This window comes from Seriola aureovittata, chromosome 9, assembly GCF_021018895.1.
Source record: "Seriola aureovittata isolate HTS-2021-v1 ecotype China chromosome 9, ASM2101889v1, whole genome shotgun sequence".
Classification (NCBI taxonomy): domain Eukaryota; kingdom Metazoa; phylum Chordata; class Actinopteri; order Carangiformes; family Carangidae; genus Seriola; species Seriola aureovittata.
This window is the reverse complement of record NC_079372.1, coordinates 13,320,705-13,333,421: the sequence shown is the minus strand read 5'-3', so window position 1 is coordinate 13,333,421 and position 12,717 is coordinate 13,320,705. Positions and strand designations below refer to the sequence as shown.

General features: G+C 39.3%; 1 protein-coding gene across 9 annotated transcripts in view; it reads right to left on the bottom strand.

The window, feature by feature from the left end:
- Window positions 1–12,717, bottom strand: part of camta1a (calmodulin binding transcription activator 1a) — a 284,590-nt gene that overhangs the window by 267,313 nt on the left and 4,560 nt on the right. For 8 of the 9 annotated variants that reach the window (XM_056383864.1, XM_056383860.1, XM_056383861.1 and 5 more), the window contains one exon: window positions 1,868–1,971. In XM_056383864.1, the coding sequence (XP_056239839.1) occupies window positions 1,868–1,971 (104 nt within the window). Of the gene's footprint in view, window positions 1–1,867; window positions 1,972–5,349; window positions 5,853–12,717 lie in introns of those variants that run through there. The other variant, XM_056383866.1, reaches the window with a different exon arrangement.

Genomic DNA, 12,717 nt, shown 5'->3' with positions numbered 1-12,717 from the left:
ATCTTCTAAAATATATCGACTACACAAAGTGGGTGTAAAATAATATTTAACTGTATGTCAATGACAGATTGTGTTTTTGAATATCCTGTTCCTTAGAAACGAGCCTGTCTGGTGCCTTATCATCTGGTTGTTTTTCAGTCAATTAACTTTCATCACTGCAGATGACTATATTTATATGGTCACAATTTGTTAATCAAAAACATGGATGGTTGATTTTTGCATATTTGGTTTTAAGATTTGTCATGGGGTGTATTTAGGTCTAATTACTTACGGTTATTCTCTGAAAAGAAGAAGCAGGTTTTTTTTTCATCTCTCAGTAGTGGAAATGAAAGAGATACATTTATCAACCTGTCCCCTGAGAAAAGGGGCAGGTTGGCAAATGAGTTCTGAGGCAAATGAAGTAACACAAGTTGCTGTTAGGGAAATACAATATAATGTTTGTGCATATGATGGTCAATGCAATTAAATAATCCAAAGGAAAATCAATCACTAAGTTTATACTGTATCATGAAGATTGTTTAAAAAAGGCAGCTTTGGTGAAACATATTCATTTTATCTGTTTTGGACTTCAGACTATATAAAGAGAAAAAGTGCCTTTCTTGTTTTGCGTGTAGGAAATCTGACAAAACAGCAGGTGAACAGATGTGTGTCTACTACATCCTTGTGGTAGATCAAGATTTACACAGCAGTAACAAATACAGCAATTCACTTTGTCAGGAGACTCCAAAAAGGTACATTCCTTCATAAACACCACAAACATCAAACAAGACAAATTTCCCTTTAAGTAAATAAATTAAGTGCTGAAAAAACATTTAAATATCTCTCCTTCAGGTAAAGAAAAACTACCACAAAGGGAATCTGTCACAACTTCTCACCAAAGCAAATAATGTTTGGGTTTGAATTTCAAGAGAGAAAATGTAAAGCGGTGCATCATCTTCCCTAATGTGATGCAAATATGAAATGCAAGACACCTAGAGCTTTCACAGCACCAATGTTAAACACTGTTTACGTTTACATCAAGAGGCCCTTGTGACGCTTGCTAAATACAGCAGGAGTGAAGTCTTGTTGAATAAGACTCAACGTGCAATTGACATTAACCTTTGATTTGTGCCAGACAGGGTTGCCTTGCAGAGTGAGTACTGGCAAATCCATAGTAAACATAAACTACAACTGTCTCAGTTCAAGCACGAGGATAGAGGGAGAGAATGGTTTGTCTGTTTTGTGGTTTATCCTTGTACTTGACCTCAGATCATACTGTGTCACAATTGAAGGTGAGACTATCCATGCAGAGCACGGATGGCAGTTAATTTTGTATGACAGAGGAAGCTTTGGGCCCTTTAAGACAATCAATTTTAAAATAATTTCACTTAAATTATTGCAAAGGTGATGTACTTTCTTGACTTGCACTGTAAATGTCATATATAATAAAAATAAAATATAATGTGAAGTGTAAATATAAAAAATTATGAATCCTCTAAAACCTTTCATACAGTTAAAACAAGCATGACGAATTGTCCAGTAGCTGTAATCTGAACCAGAGAATCAACTGAAAGTAATATATTTAAATACATTCAATATGTCACATGGTAACAGGTACACATGGTAACAGGTTCACGTGGTAACAGGTTCACTGTTATCATGTGACATATTTAAATATAACTATGGGAGCAGTTGAGAGAAAGGGGGTATATTTTGGAGGGTTGGGGAACCTCGTGGAAAGGTGTGAGGTAGCTTTTTGAAGACAGTTCACTTGACTTACAAATCTGTTTGAAAGGGGCCCCGGAGAAGAAGCGTGTCGTCTGGATGGGCACCTTTGTAAAGAGATGGACTGAGGAGAAAGTGGTACGATAAGGAGCATTGGCCTTACCTCATTAGTGTTCCACCGGTGTCTCTCCTTTGGCAGCGAGGTGCATTTTGGTAGACATTCAAGCAGCTTCTTGGGCAGGTATATTTTCAAATGTCCATGTTCATCTATAACAATAGCAAGACAAAACAGATTATTTAGCACAGGCTTCATACCTTATTGACTTGCTCGTCTCCCTCTTTATCAGTCCATCAGTCCCTCTGCAGCAAAACGCTGACTGTAAAATAACTATCTCCAACTGAATTAGGAAATTAATCTAAAAGCAGAGTATTGCATACATTTTATTTTGTGCCCGGCTAAATTATTTTACTGTGAAATGCATTCTATCAAGGGAGTTCGCCAGAAATTTTTCACTGTCAACTTGTAAAGGCTGTGTCTATTCATTATTTAGACACAATAAACACCCTTGAGTGATTTTATAGTGTATGGGGATTTAGTATGGGAATCTGTGTGCTGCACGCCAGAATGTGGTATATTATTAAGGGAAATAATTACAATTACCAGGCCCAATGCTTACATCATAATGCATGTCGTTCAGTCCATAATTTACATTTCACAATCAGTTCACAAGTATTATAAAACAGTACGGTATGAAGACAGCCTCATGCACAGATGCATTCAAATGTTCATTTCATTCCATTGCTTTCTTCCTGCTCAAATATGCAGATGGCTTAAGTGTAAACAAACTATATTTGTTTAGGGAGACGAAAACGTGTTGCATTCATAATATCACTAACGCTATTATAATTGTGGGGTATTTTTTTCAGAGCATGGGATATGGGCTTATGTGGAAATAATTTTAGTAATTTACATACAAAATGAAAATCTTATCATTAACAATTATTTTCAATGCAGGAAATCTGTGATTGTCAATCAATGTGAAATGACAGAGGAACCTTTTTTAGGAAGGAAGTGCTGCAGTCAAAAAACAATCCCAGGTGCATCAACATATAAAAAGTCAGTGTGGGAAAGATGTATGGTTTATTACAAAGGGTGAATACACATACATCAGACTGTGCAATTGAGAAAATATCACCTAGTAACAGCACCCAAACGTTATGAGCTTCTCTTTTCTCTGTAGCTGCAAGTTAAGTTTAGGTTATTCCTCCCCCCACCATTCACACAGACTTTGAGCTTCTAATCTTTTGTATATACCACACTTCTAATGCATTTACGAGCTGTAAATCAAGCTACAACTGCAAATCTTGGATGTAGAGTTAGTTAATCCAGGTAATGTTCCAGCGTGTGCAAATGAATCTATTATTCAGTTTTAATGGGTTTGGATTTAATGTACATAAATTCACAGAAGGTAATGCAAAATACTGCATATATGTGGAATGTAATTTAGCTTGAAAATAAGTTACAGCTAAAAACCAAATACCATAGACTGAGCAACATCCTTTCACATTTATATAACTGCAGGTTGGGATACTAGGGAGAAATGGGGCAAGTAAAGAGAGAGACATAGAAAAGCCTGAATATGAGTGCTGACTATGGTTCCCTGGAGTAACTAATGTCACTGGTTGAGTGTAAAAAAAAAAAAGAGAGAAAAAGTTCAACCAAAGCAAAATACCACTTTAAAGCCAATACAAATAATCTGGTAGTGCACTTGATTATGAGGATATGATAAGAGTGTATGTAGCCTGCTGTACATCACAGAGAATGAACAGAGTGTTACTGCCCAGAAACCTCAGTGAACACAGTTGGTCCACAGAGATGGAGCTGGCTCGGAGCCTCTGAGTGTAACGCGTAAGGTGGAACATCATTGCTCCCAAAGGACCGCAAGAGAAGATCTGTAGTATTTGCCATTTCCATCTGTAACTATAATCCTGCATGTAGTTTTATATCAGCTGCACAGGTATCTGTAATCATTCGCTATGCCCAATTAAGAATCACATACAGCATCTGCTCCTTGGTACCACCAGAGCGGTTTCACTGTCAGAACTGGAAAACACGCTGCAACTGAATGATCAGAAGTACCAAAGAAAAGAGGAAGCTGTTTTTACAACAGACTTTCTTACTATGCAACAGAAAACTTAAATTAAGCAAAAGACTGCTTTAATGCCAAGTCACATATTTGTTATCATTCACTAAAAGGTTCAAGAAGAGCAAAGGCCTTTCAAATTGAAGCCCACTCACAAACAGAAAATCACACTCGATCCCCACTCAGATAGAGCGTGGGTCAGTACAAAGTTTTGGACATCTCCCATCCTACAACATGTGCTCTGAAGATTCGCTCTTTGCAACTGACAGACAGCAGTAGAAGCAGATACATATGGCAAGTCTGTCTCTACACAGATTATTCAGGATTCAACGCTGCCCTCTGGCACAGCTTCCTATGACACCATCAACACCAGACAGAGCTGGTTTGGAATATGTCTCAAGTATGTTGAGGATTTTCTCACCAAGAGAGTCAGGATAGAAATGTACTGCAGGAGAATATGTCTGCTCAATTTGCCAGCAGGCTAAAATACTTAGGATGAGGAGATGCAGCATAGAGGATCTTGACGATTGCAGTGAAATGGTAGTCTCTCACTTGGTTTTAATCATCTCACAACATTTTAACTACAATGGTCATTACACAACATGTTTTAATGCAAAGTATTGTTGGCTCTACAACTCTCTGCCACGGAGCCCTGAATTATGCAAAACGCATCTCTGTTAAGTATGCTGTGCACATGAAAGGTGACACAGCTGCCACATAACTGTATTTTACTTTGAAATGTCAGTCTTGTATTTGACAGCTAACAACCCCCCAAGTAACAGAGCAACCTATGTAAACCCTGCGGGACTAACAACATGGTAACTGAGCTTCTCTTAATCCTTTAACCTTACATGTACACTTCTGAAATCAGATTACTGGGGGATGATCAGATTACTAATGTGCATGTAACCATACTGAATGATGATGTGCAAAGACTCAACTCTGTTATAAGGACACTCTTATGAGAGTCCAATATATATTTATTATTTTTACAGCAGACAATTGTGGCATAGAAGATTAATTTCCACTGGACACATTCTGGGTAATGTTGTGTTGTAAATTGGATGTCACGATTGAAATTCCACGATTCTCGATAACAATTTGGATACCTCAGCAAAATACTGAAAACAAGAGGCTGCTGCAAACAGTGTGCCAACACACATACATGCACACCTCCATATAGTCAGTGTGCAAGCAGCAGTTTTAACTGAGTAATAGGGTGACAGACCCATGGCGTGAAAATATTCATTTAAAAAAGTCAGCGTAGTATTTTAACAGACTGAACGGTAATGACTGCAGCCTGCTAATGTTGTGAGCACCCAGCTAACTAGAAGCTGTTTCTACGTTAGCCTTAACAAGCTAACGTTAGCCATTGTGATCGTTGTGTGCTGCTGTGTAACAACAGATGCCAGCTGTCGCAAACAATACCGGAAACATTTCAGGACATGAACATTTTGACGACATGTTGTTCATATAAAATTAACAACTGAAAGTCACTCACCGTGGACTCTGTGTACAGATCCACGTCCGTCTTAGAGCTGCTTAGATAAGTTTGAGGAGTTTCCTCCTGTGGCACCGCTTGCTTAGTTGCTTTTCGTTATCTATAACTTATCCCTGATAGCCCGCGTCAAAATCTAAAATCTCCATGCGCCAGTCATGGTGTGTCTTTTTTCCACAAGTCACCGCCGACATGTTGCTGCACCTGCACTAGCTGCTGTCATTCCACCTGTGGCTGTTATTGTTTACTGTGCCTGCCTACTTCTTCTCTCCGAGTTTGATGTCAGACTAGGACGCCTGTAGGGTTATTATACTGCTCTTGTCATTCCTAGAACAATCACATCTCTAGTATGACATCTACGTTACCAGCGGTAGTTACCGTACTGTGGGAAAACAAGTAGGCTACCATCACATTTTCAGAATCTTGGCATCGACTTGGTACCGAAGTATCGGTTCTCGTGACTTTTCAACTTGAAAAACTTGACTTAAAAAAAAACCACAAACTTTTCTGTTGTAGCCTGTCTATACACGATCTGAGTCAAGCCTCGATGAGTTGCGCACACAAAATTTTAATTCGCTCATCTTCATCTCTCAGCAGTGTCTGTCTTCACACGCTAATTGGCTGTGGTAAAATGTCATGGACGCATGCGCGACTCACATCTACGGTCGGCTCACATCGTGTATTTGTATGCTTATCTTATGCATAATAAAACTTTTATGAGGCATGTCTTCCCCGTTTATTAGCCCATGGACAATTGTTAGAAAGTCAATCAAAGTCACGAGCCTCATGCATTCAAAGCTCTGAGTTGCTCTAACACAGAGGTTGTCAAAGTCTGATAACCATCATCAGAATTCCCACCTATATTGAGGGGATAGCCTATATTTGTTTACATTTTGGCAAATTAACATTATTAAAAGTTTGCCAAGTTGGCTATTAGCAGTTCCTGTCTAAAACTTAAAAGCATTACATTCTCAGGCAAGTTCTGGACTTATTGGGAGCATCTTTTCCCCTAGATATTGAAGCGAATTTATGGAAGTTTAGTCAGGAAGGACACTGATATCCTCAAGAAGTGTAAGACACTAAATCTAAACATATGTTTATCATTTCTGTCTGTTCAGATTTAACTGAGTTATTACTCCGAGGGAGGAGTATGGCTTTTGATGTAAATTGCAGCAATTGGGACGCCAAGAGTAGACTCCAAGCAGTGTATGCCACATCCACTGAGACTGCTCCAACAGTGGGCTGTGATACAACGGCCAAATCAACAGGCTGAACTACAATAGTTAACTTCTTTTCAGAACACCAACACGGACCAGTCCCTTTCACCTCTCATAGCCTTTGCCTCAAGTCTTAAAGTGGGCTTAAAGTGCTGAATTTCAATTTTCCATTGTTGATATTTGGGTTAACCACGTACAATGCATCGTCTTTCGTATTCATAGTCCCCCATTTATAAGGCAATATTGCTAGACAATGATTCAAAACACACAACAACAACAACAACAACAACAACAACAACAACAACAACAACAACAAGGCAACCATGCAGTTTTTATGGCCAAACTATTAAATTTTCTTGACTGGCCAAGTCAGTGGCCTGACTTCAATCCAACTAAGCATCTGTTTCACTTGCTGAAGACCAGACTGAAGGCAAAGGCCTCCAAAACAAGCAAGGAATAATTATGGCTGCAGTACAGGCCTAGCAGACCATCACCAGGGAACATGCCAAGTGTTTTTTTGATGTCTATGGATCATGGATTCCAGACAGTCAATGACTGCAAGGTTTTTGTGACCAAATATTTAATATTAGAGTATACTGTATATCGCCTGATTTAAGCTACAAACTATTTACTAAGATATCTGCATTTTAACAGTATACCTACGCTATGTGATTTTGCAACATCCAAATAAAGCCAGCTATTCTGAAATGCTGTCCTGGTGTTTGCAGCATCACCAGTGCAGTGGACAAAGCACTTACTTAATTTATTTTTGCTGTGACATAATGATGATTTATCGAAGACAGGCAGTGTTGATGTTAATTTTTGCTGCTAAATTAACACTAAACTATGTTGAGAAAAGCTGTTCAGCCTGTTAAACACACACATGGTCCACACAGTAGAGGCCTTGTAAGGGGCCTACAGTACATTGATATCAGATAATACAGAGGGCCACTGTTTTCAAGGATTGATCTAACTCAGATACGAATGACTGTATTTCTTTGAAGAACAGACAAACTACTGTTGTGTTTCAAATAGTGCACTGTGCTTGTGCTGTTAAATAAACCATGTGTTTTAGACATGGCACTTCTTTTTCAAATTTTCAGTGTTGGCCTTCTCTAATACAGGAGCCCTTGTCTAACTTGAGAGAGGCCTTGTTTACATAAGAACGTTTCTTACAAAGCTCTCAGAGGACACAAAAGCAAACTCATTGTAACTGTTGAGTGCAAAGGTCTCTTTTCTACAGCATTATACTCCCATAACTTTAACCTGTTTTGGCCTTTTAGATGCTATTTATCCACACTAATTATATTTTAGCTGCCGTATGTCTTTGCTTCCTTCCACTGGGCATTTCCAAACATGTGAAGGAGGAATTGTGAGCATTCCAACAAAGTATTGCTTACTAATTAAAGATTTGTCCACTGTGGCATGGAAATCCACATATACTGTAGTCTGTGCATCAGCTGAAAACAGCCCAAAGGGGAGTAACTTGGATGCCTGATTTGGAATGGGTTTATAGAATATAGACAAGCTCTTCATAATCAAATTGTATGAGTTTATCAGCGTATAAATTAAAAATTATACACAAAATTTGGCTTCAAAAATGTAAATGTAGCTGTTTTTTCTTAACTAGAAGCTGATCAAAGCCTTAAAGAAACTGTATGTCTTTGCATTTCCCGTGTACTCCCCTGTAAGGTTTAATATTTATTTTGGAGTCTAAACAGCAGGCTTAATGACTGCTTGTACATTAGCCAAGAAAGGGATACACAGAAAACTACTATTTGGTTGTAAAACACTAAAGTGCAAGACAGGCTGATACCAGAGCTTGTTACATGAGAGGATGAGCTGAGCTGAGCTGGCACACTGGAGCCAATTACATTCTAGGTCTTGATGAGCAAGCTCACATACAAAAGGCTAAACAGGGAGACGGGCTCTTTTCAGCGCAGAGGCTACAGGTCTGCAGCTTTCATGTTGCCATTGTGTTCTGAACAGTGGCAGCCTGTGCATGCCCCTTCATAATTCACATCACCCTCTGTCGAATGGGTATAAAGATATATATTTCTGTGTGCTGATGTTTGGATTATCACTGATCCTGGCTGCTAAGCAAACACTTGGGCCGAATTTAAGGGTATCTGTCATGCTAGCTTGCTCCAGCCCCACCCTAGAGACGAGAGCGAGGGTCATGAGACTGGAAAGGCTGACAAAAACAAATCTTTAATCAATATTTGAGCCCTGAACGCAAAACCCTCTCTCTTCCGTCTCTGTCTCAGAGCGCTCTGGGAGTGACAGTTTTTCTTTTTAATCTGCACCCACATTGTGGAGAAATTGCAAGCTAATGTTTTGGCTATAGATCATTCAACAAACCACTGCTGGCGGTGCATATCCAAAGTAACAGTTTGAATGCAAACATTTTCCACAACAGTTCAGTGGCTAATATGGCTTAAGGAGGTGAGGAGCAGTGTAACAGTATCTGTTCTTTTGTAGCTGTACCTGAAACACGTGGGAGGTGAGTCACAAAAGAACAAACAGTCCTGTGGATAAACATTTGGCTCTCATCTCTGTCCAGTAAGAAGTGCTGTGAACTGAATTAGGCCTATGGCAATGTCTGTTATCATTAGGTTGGATGACAGCCATCCACTGGGCTGGACCGAAAATGCCCCTAAGAGTTTTGCTCCAAAATTAGCACGGTTAGCCAAAAGAGCTTAGCTCAGACATATTTCATCAACTGGGGTGAGAAATGTCATGCTACCAGAAACAAAAAAAACACACTCCTTCATCTGCTGCATATAAACTGTAGCCAAGCAACAAGTTAACAAGTTATCAGTATGATACTGTATGTATACAACAAAAAAACCCTCAACCTTTGCAAAGAAGCTCTTGCTCTGATGCACAGTCTGACATCAAAGGTTTAGCCTAATGATGGCCACAAGTCCATCACATTAGCATCTTGCAAGAATTGCCTGTGTTGCATTTTTCCTAATATAGTGTCTATATTCTAACTGAAGGGAACACAGTGTATTTGCCAACACTGAGTCTTCTTAAAGAAAAGCTGCATTGTTTCACCTGGTGATGCACTGTCATCTGTCACATCCCCTGAAACACAGAATGATGTTTGTTCCAAGAGCTTACTTTTGAAGAAGCTACAGATATTCTGATCACTTAATCCCTGTATTATATGGAAAGAATAACACTCACACACTTTGCACAGTCACAGTGAGAGGGACAGAAACAGTATAGCATCAGTTATTATTTGAATCATTGTACTTGCATCACTAGCAGAAGATTTGAAAGAAATATAAAAAAGGAAAGCCATCATCTTTCTGCGTGTACACAAAACATGCATGGTACCGAAAAACTCAAAAGCATAGGCCTATTACAGTAGACAGGGAGGAAGAAAATATACAACAAAAATGCCATTAATTCATAGCATGCACAGAAAAATATTACACAGCCTAGCTGCATGCAGTTTCTACAGCATCCTCAGTGATATATGTACAAAATATAGTGGGTGTAGGTGTAAGGTGTAGGTATGATGTGAAATATGACAAGTATCTAAATTTAAACAATTTACGATTGGCATGTGGAGTGTGTGGGATGTGTCATGCAGTAGGTATAATGACCAGATCTATAGGAGGCAAGATGTCAAACCCAGTCCAATGACAGACTGGACCTAAAGCTCAGACAACGGGTCAACATGGTTACAAGATGTTGGCAGGTGAAAAGAATCTAGACAAAAAAAATAATGTGGTTAAAACAGGCAAGGTGCAGTGGTCAACTGATGACATGCTGTCAATTAAAAGCAATGAATCTGGTTGTGAGGTGTGAAAGAAGGAGGGAGGAAAGGTAAAGAGGGGGTTTAACCTGCAAGGAGGCTGCTGCAATGGCATTTACTGCAATGCAATAATGCTCCTGTAGCCACTTTCCCTTAATTCAGCTAACACCGAAAATTCCTGCCAACGTCACTAATCATTTGTGGCCAAATGTCATGGCTTCCAGGCTCATTTAACATTTTTAAAGCAAACAATAATCATTAAAAATATTAACCACAAATATGTAACTCATTCAATATATGTTTATACATGTGGGTAAAAAAAATTTCCCCCTTTGCTCTGTGAAGGTCGTGTCACTTTTCTGTTTTACATGATAGTCCAAAATCCCTCATTTCAAGAGACTTGAAATTTCACAAAACTTGAAAAATACAATTTAATATGAACAGGTCATGAATATCGATGACGTTTATTTTTTGTTAGTATGACCGGCGGTGCTTGGCCACAGAGCACTTGATTAAAATGTAGTCTGTAGCCTACTACTTGTGGGAGATCACAGGACAATTTCAGCAGTGTCAAATTTCCCTGGCAGTTAAAACAGTGATTGGCCTATAGTCCAGGGCCCGCTCTCCCCACAGCCTGATGGCTCTTGATGAGGACATGGAGAAGAGTATGTAGACGTTCTATAGCCATGTGTTAGTGTAGGACTGGGAAACCAATTATCTTTATCATTTGGCCTATAGCCTGTTCGATAACACTCTCACATACAGTGAAATTACGAACCACAAGCAAAAAAAACAAACAAAACAAAAGTCTTCACCATTGCATTGCTATGTTACAACAAAACTACAACAAAGACAACATTACATATATTGTTGCGATAGCATCTACGATGAGTGTTTGACCTGCAAGACACACACAACAGCTGCAGCTGCTAAAGGTGTTTTCTTTTTCCTCCCAGTGGGAAAGATATAGAAAGAGCCTGAATGCAAGTGAGAGATCTGAATTATACTAAATCTCACTGGACATCATTGCTTATTCAATTGTGCTACGACCAAACAAGATGCAACATGTGCAGTGTGGCAGCTTTCATTGTTTACAATTACATTGTTTACATTCCGTCAGTGGCTATACGCTGGACACATTATGGCTCTGTGTGGTTCTAATAGTATAGTGTAATACAGCATAATAAGGGAAGACTGTCAAAAAGTCAAACAGCTGAAAAAAAAGCCTAGGCCTATTACTGGAAGTTCAACAAACATGCACACACGGTTAACTGCCTGCAACAAACTGAAAATGACTCTTTATGTGTTCTCAGCCCTCACCAAGCTCACCCATCCATAAAAATCCCATCTCAAGGAGAGCAGAGGTGAGGTCTCTCTCTCTCACTGCCTCTCTCTGGCTCTTGTTCTCTTACACTTTTTCTCCCTCTTGCTTACACATGCACACAAACAAAGCCCTTCTTTCTGTATCATAACTACTCCCACAATTACTCAGACGATTACTCAGATCAATGGTTTACCTGCCTGTTTGAGCTGCTCCATTCTGCTAGCGTGTCCTGGTGAGGCAGAAAAACCTCCAGGCTGAATGCATTAAACAGGGTGTCTGACATGGGTACAGGATACTGTAATACCACGCAATAACATGGGGGAAAATAGCAAGACTGGCAAAACGTATTGTCAGTCACAGCTGTCACACATGAGGGGGTAACGCAAAAGTCTATCAACAATGTCCCTGTTACAGTCTGCATCCCTGTTTCATAGATCTGCACAAGCAATCCCCTGCCATTAAATCTCTCAAAGCATTCTCTGTTAAAAATACCCAAAAAAAGATTGGGTGCAGCAGAGCTCTCCCAGTGACAGCTATCGAGTGAGGAGTCTAACAAGAGGTTGGGGGTGATTTCAGACTCTCTATTTAGAAATGACAATACATGAGCACACTTAATTACCCAGTCTCTAGTCTAGATCAACAGAGTCTTCCAGCAGTGAAGAGACTGGTGTATTCATTAACAATGAGCAGGCTCTTTTCTGCTGAGAAACAATCTGCTTTACAGAGGACAGTTTTTTCAATGGGTAAAGACGGGCTAAAATTCAGACACATTTTCTAAAGAGGAATGAAGGGAAACTCTCCCACAAATAAACTCAAGACTTTGGCCTACATTTCTGACTGATTTGTTTTGGTCATGACTGAAGCAATTCCCACAGAAGCTGCTTTTTACAAGTCATAAAAACCTCAGCTATGATGTTGTGTTGTTTTTGTTCTTTGCCCCTAGTCTACAGTTCTCATAGAGCACAAATGTAATGAGAGGGAGGCAAAGGCAAAGATTAATCCATTTGAAGGGAAAGAAATCGTAGGATCATAAGATACAACTTTTTTCAGCACTCTATAAA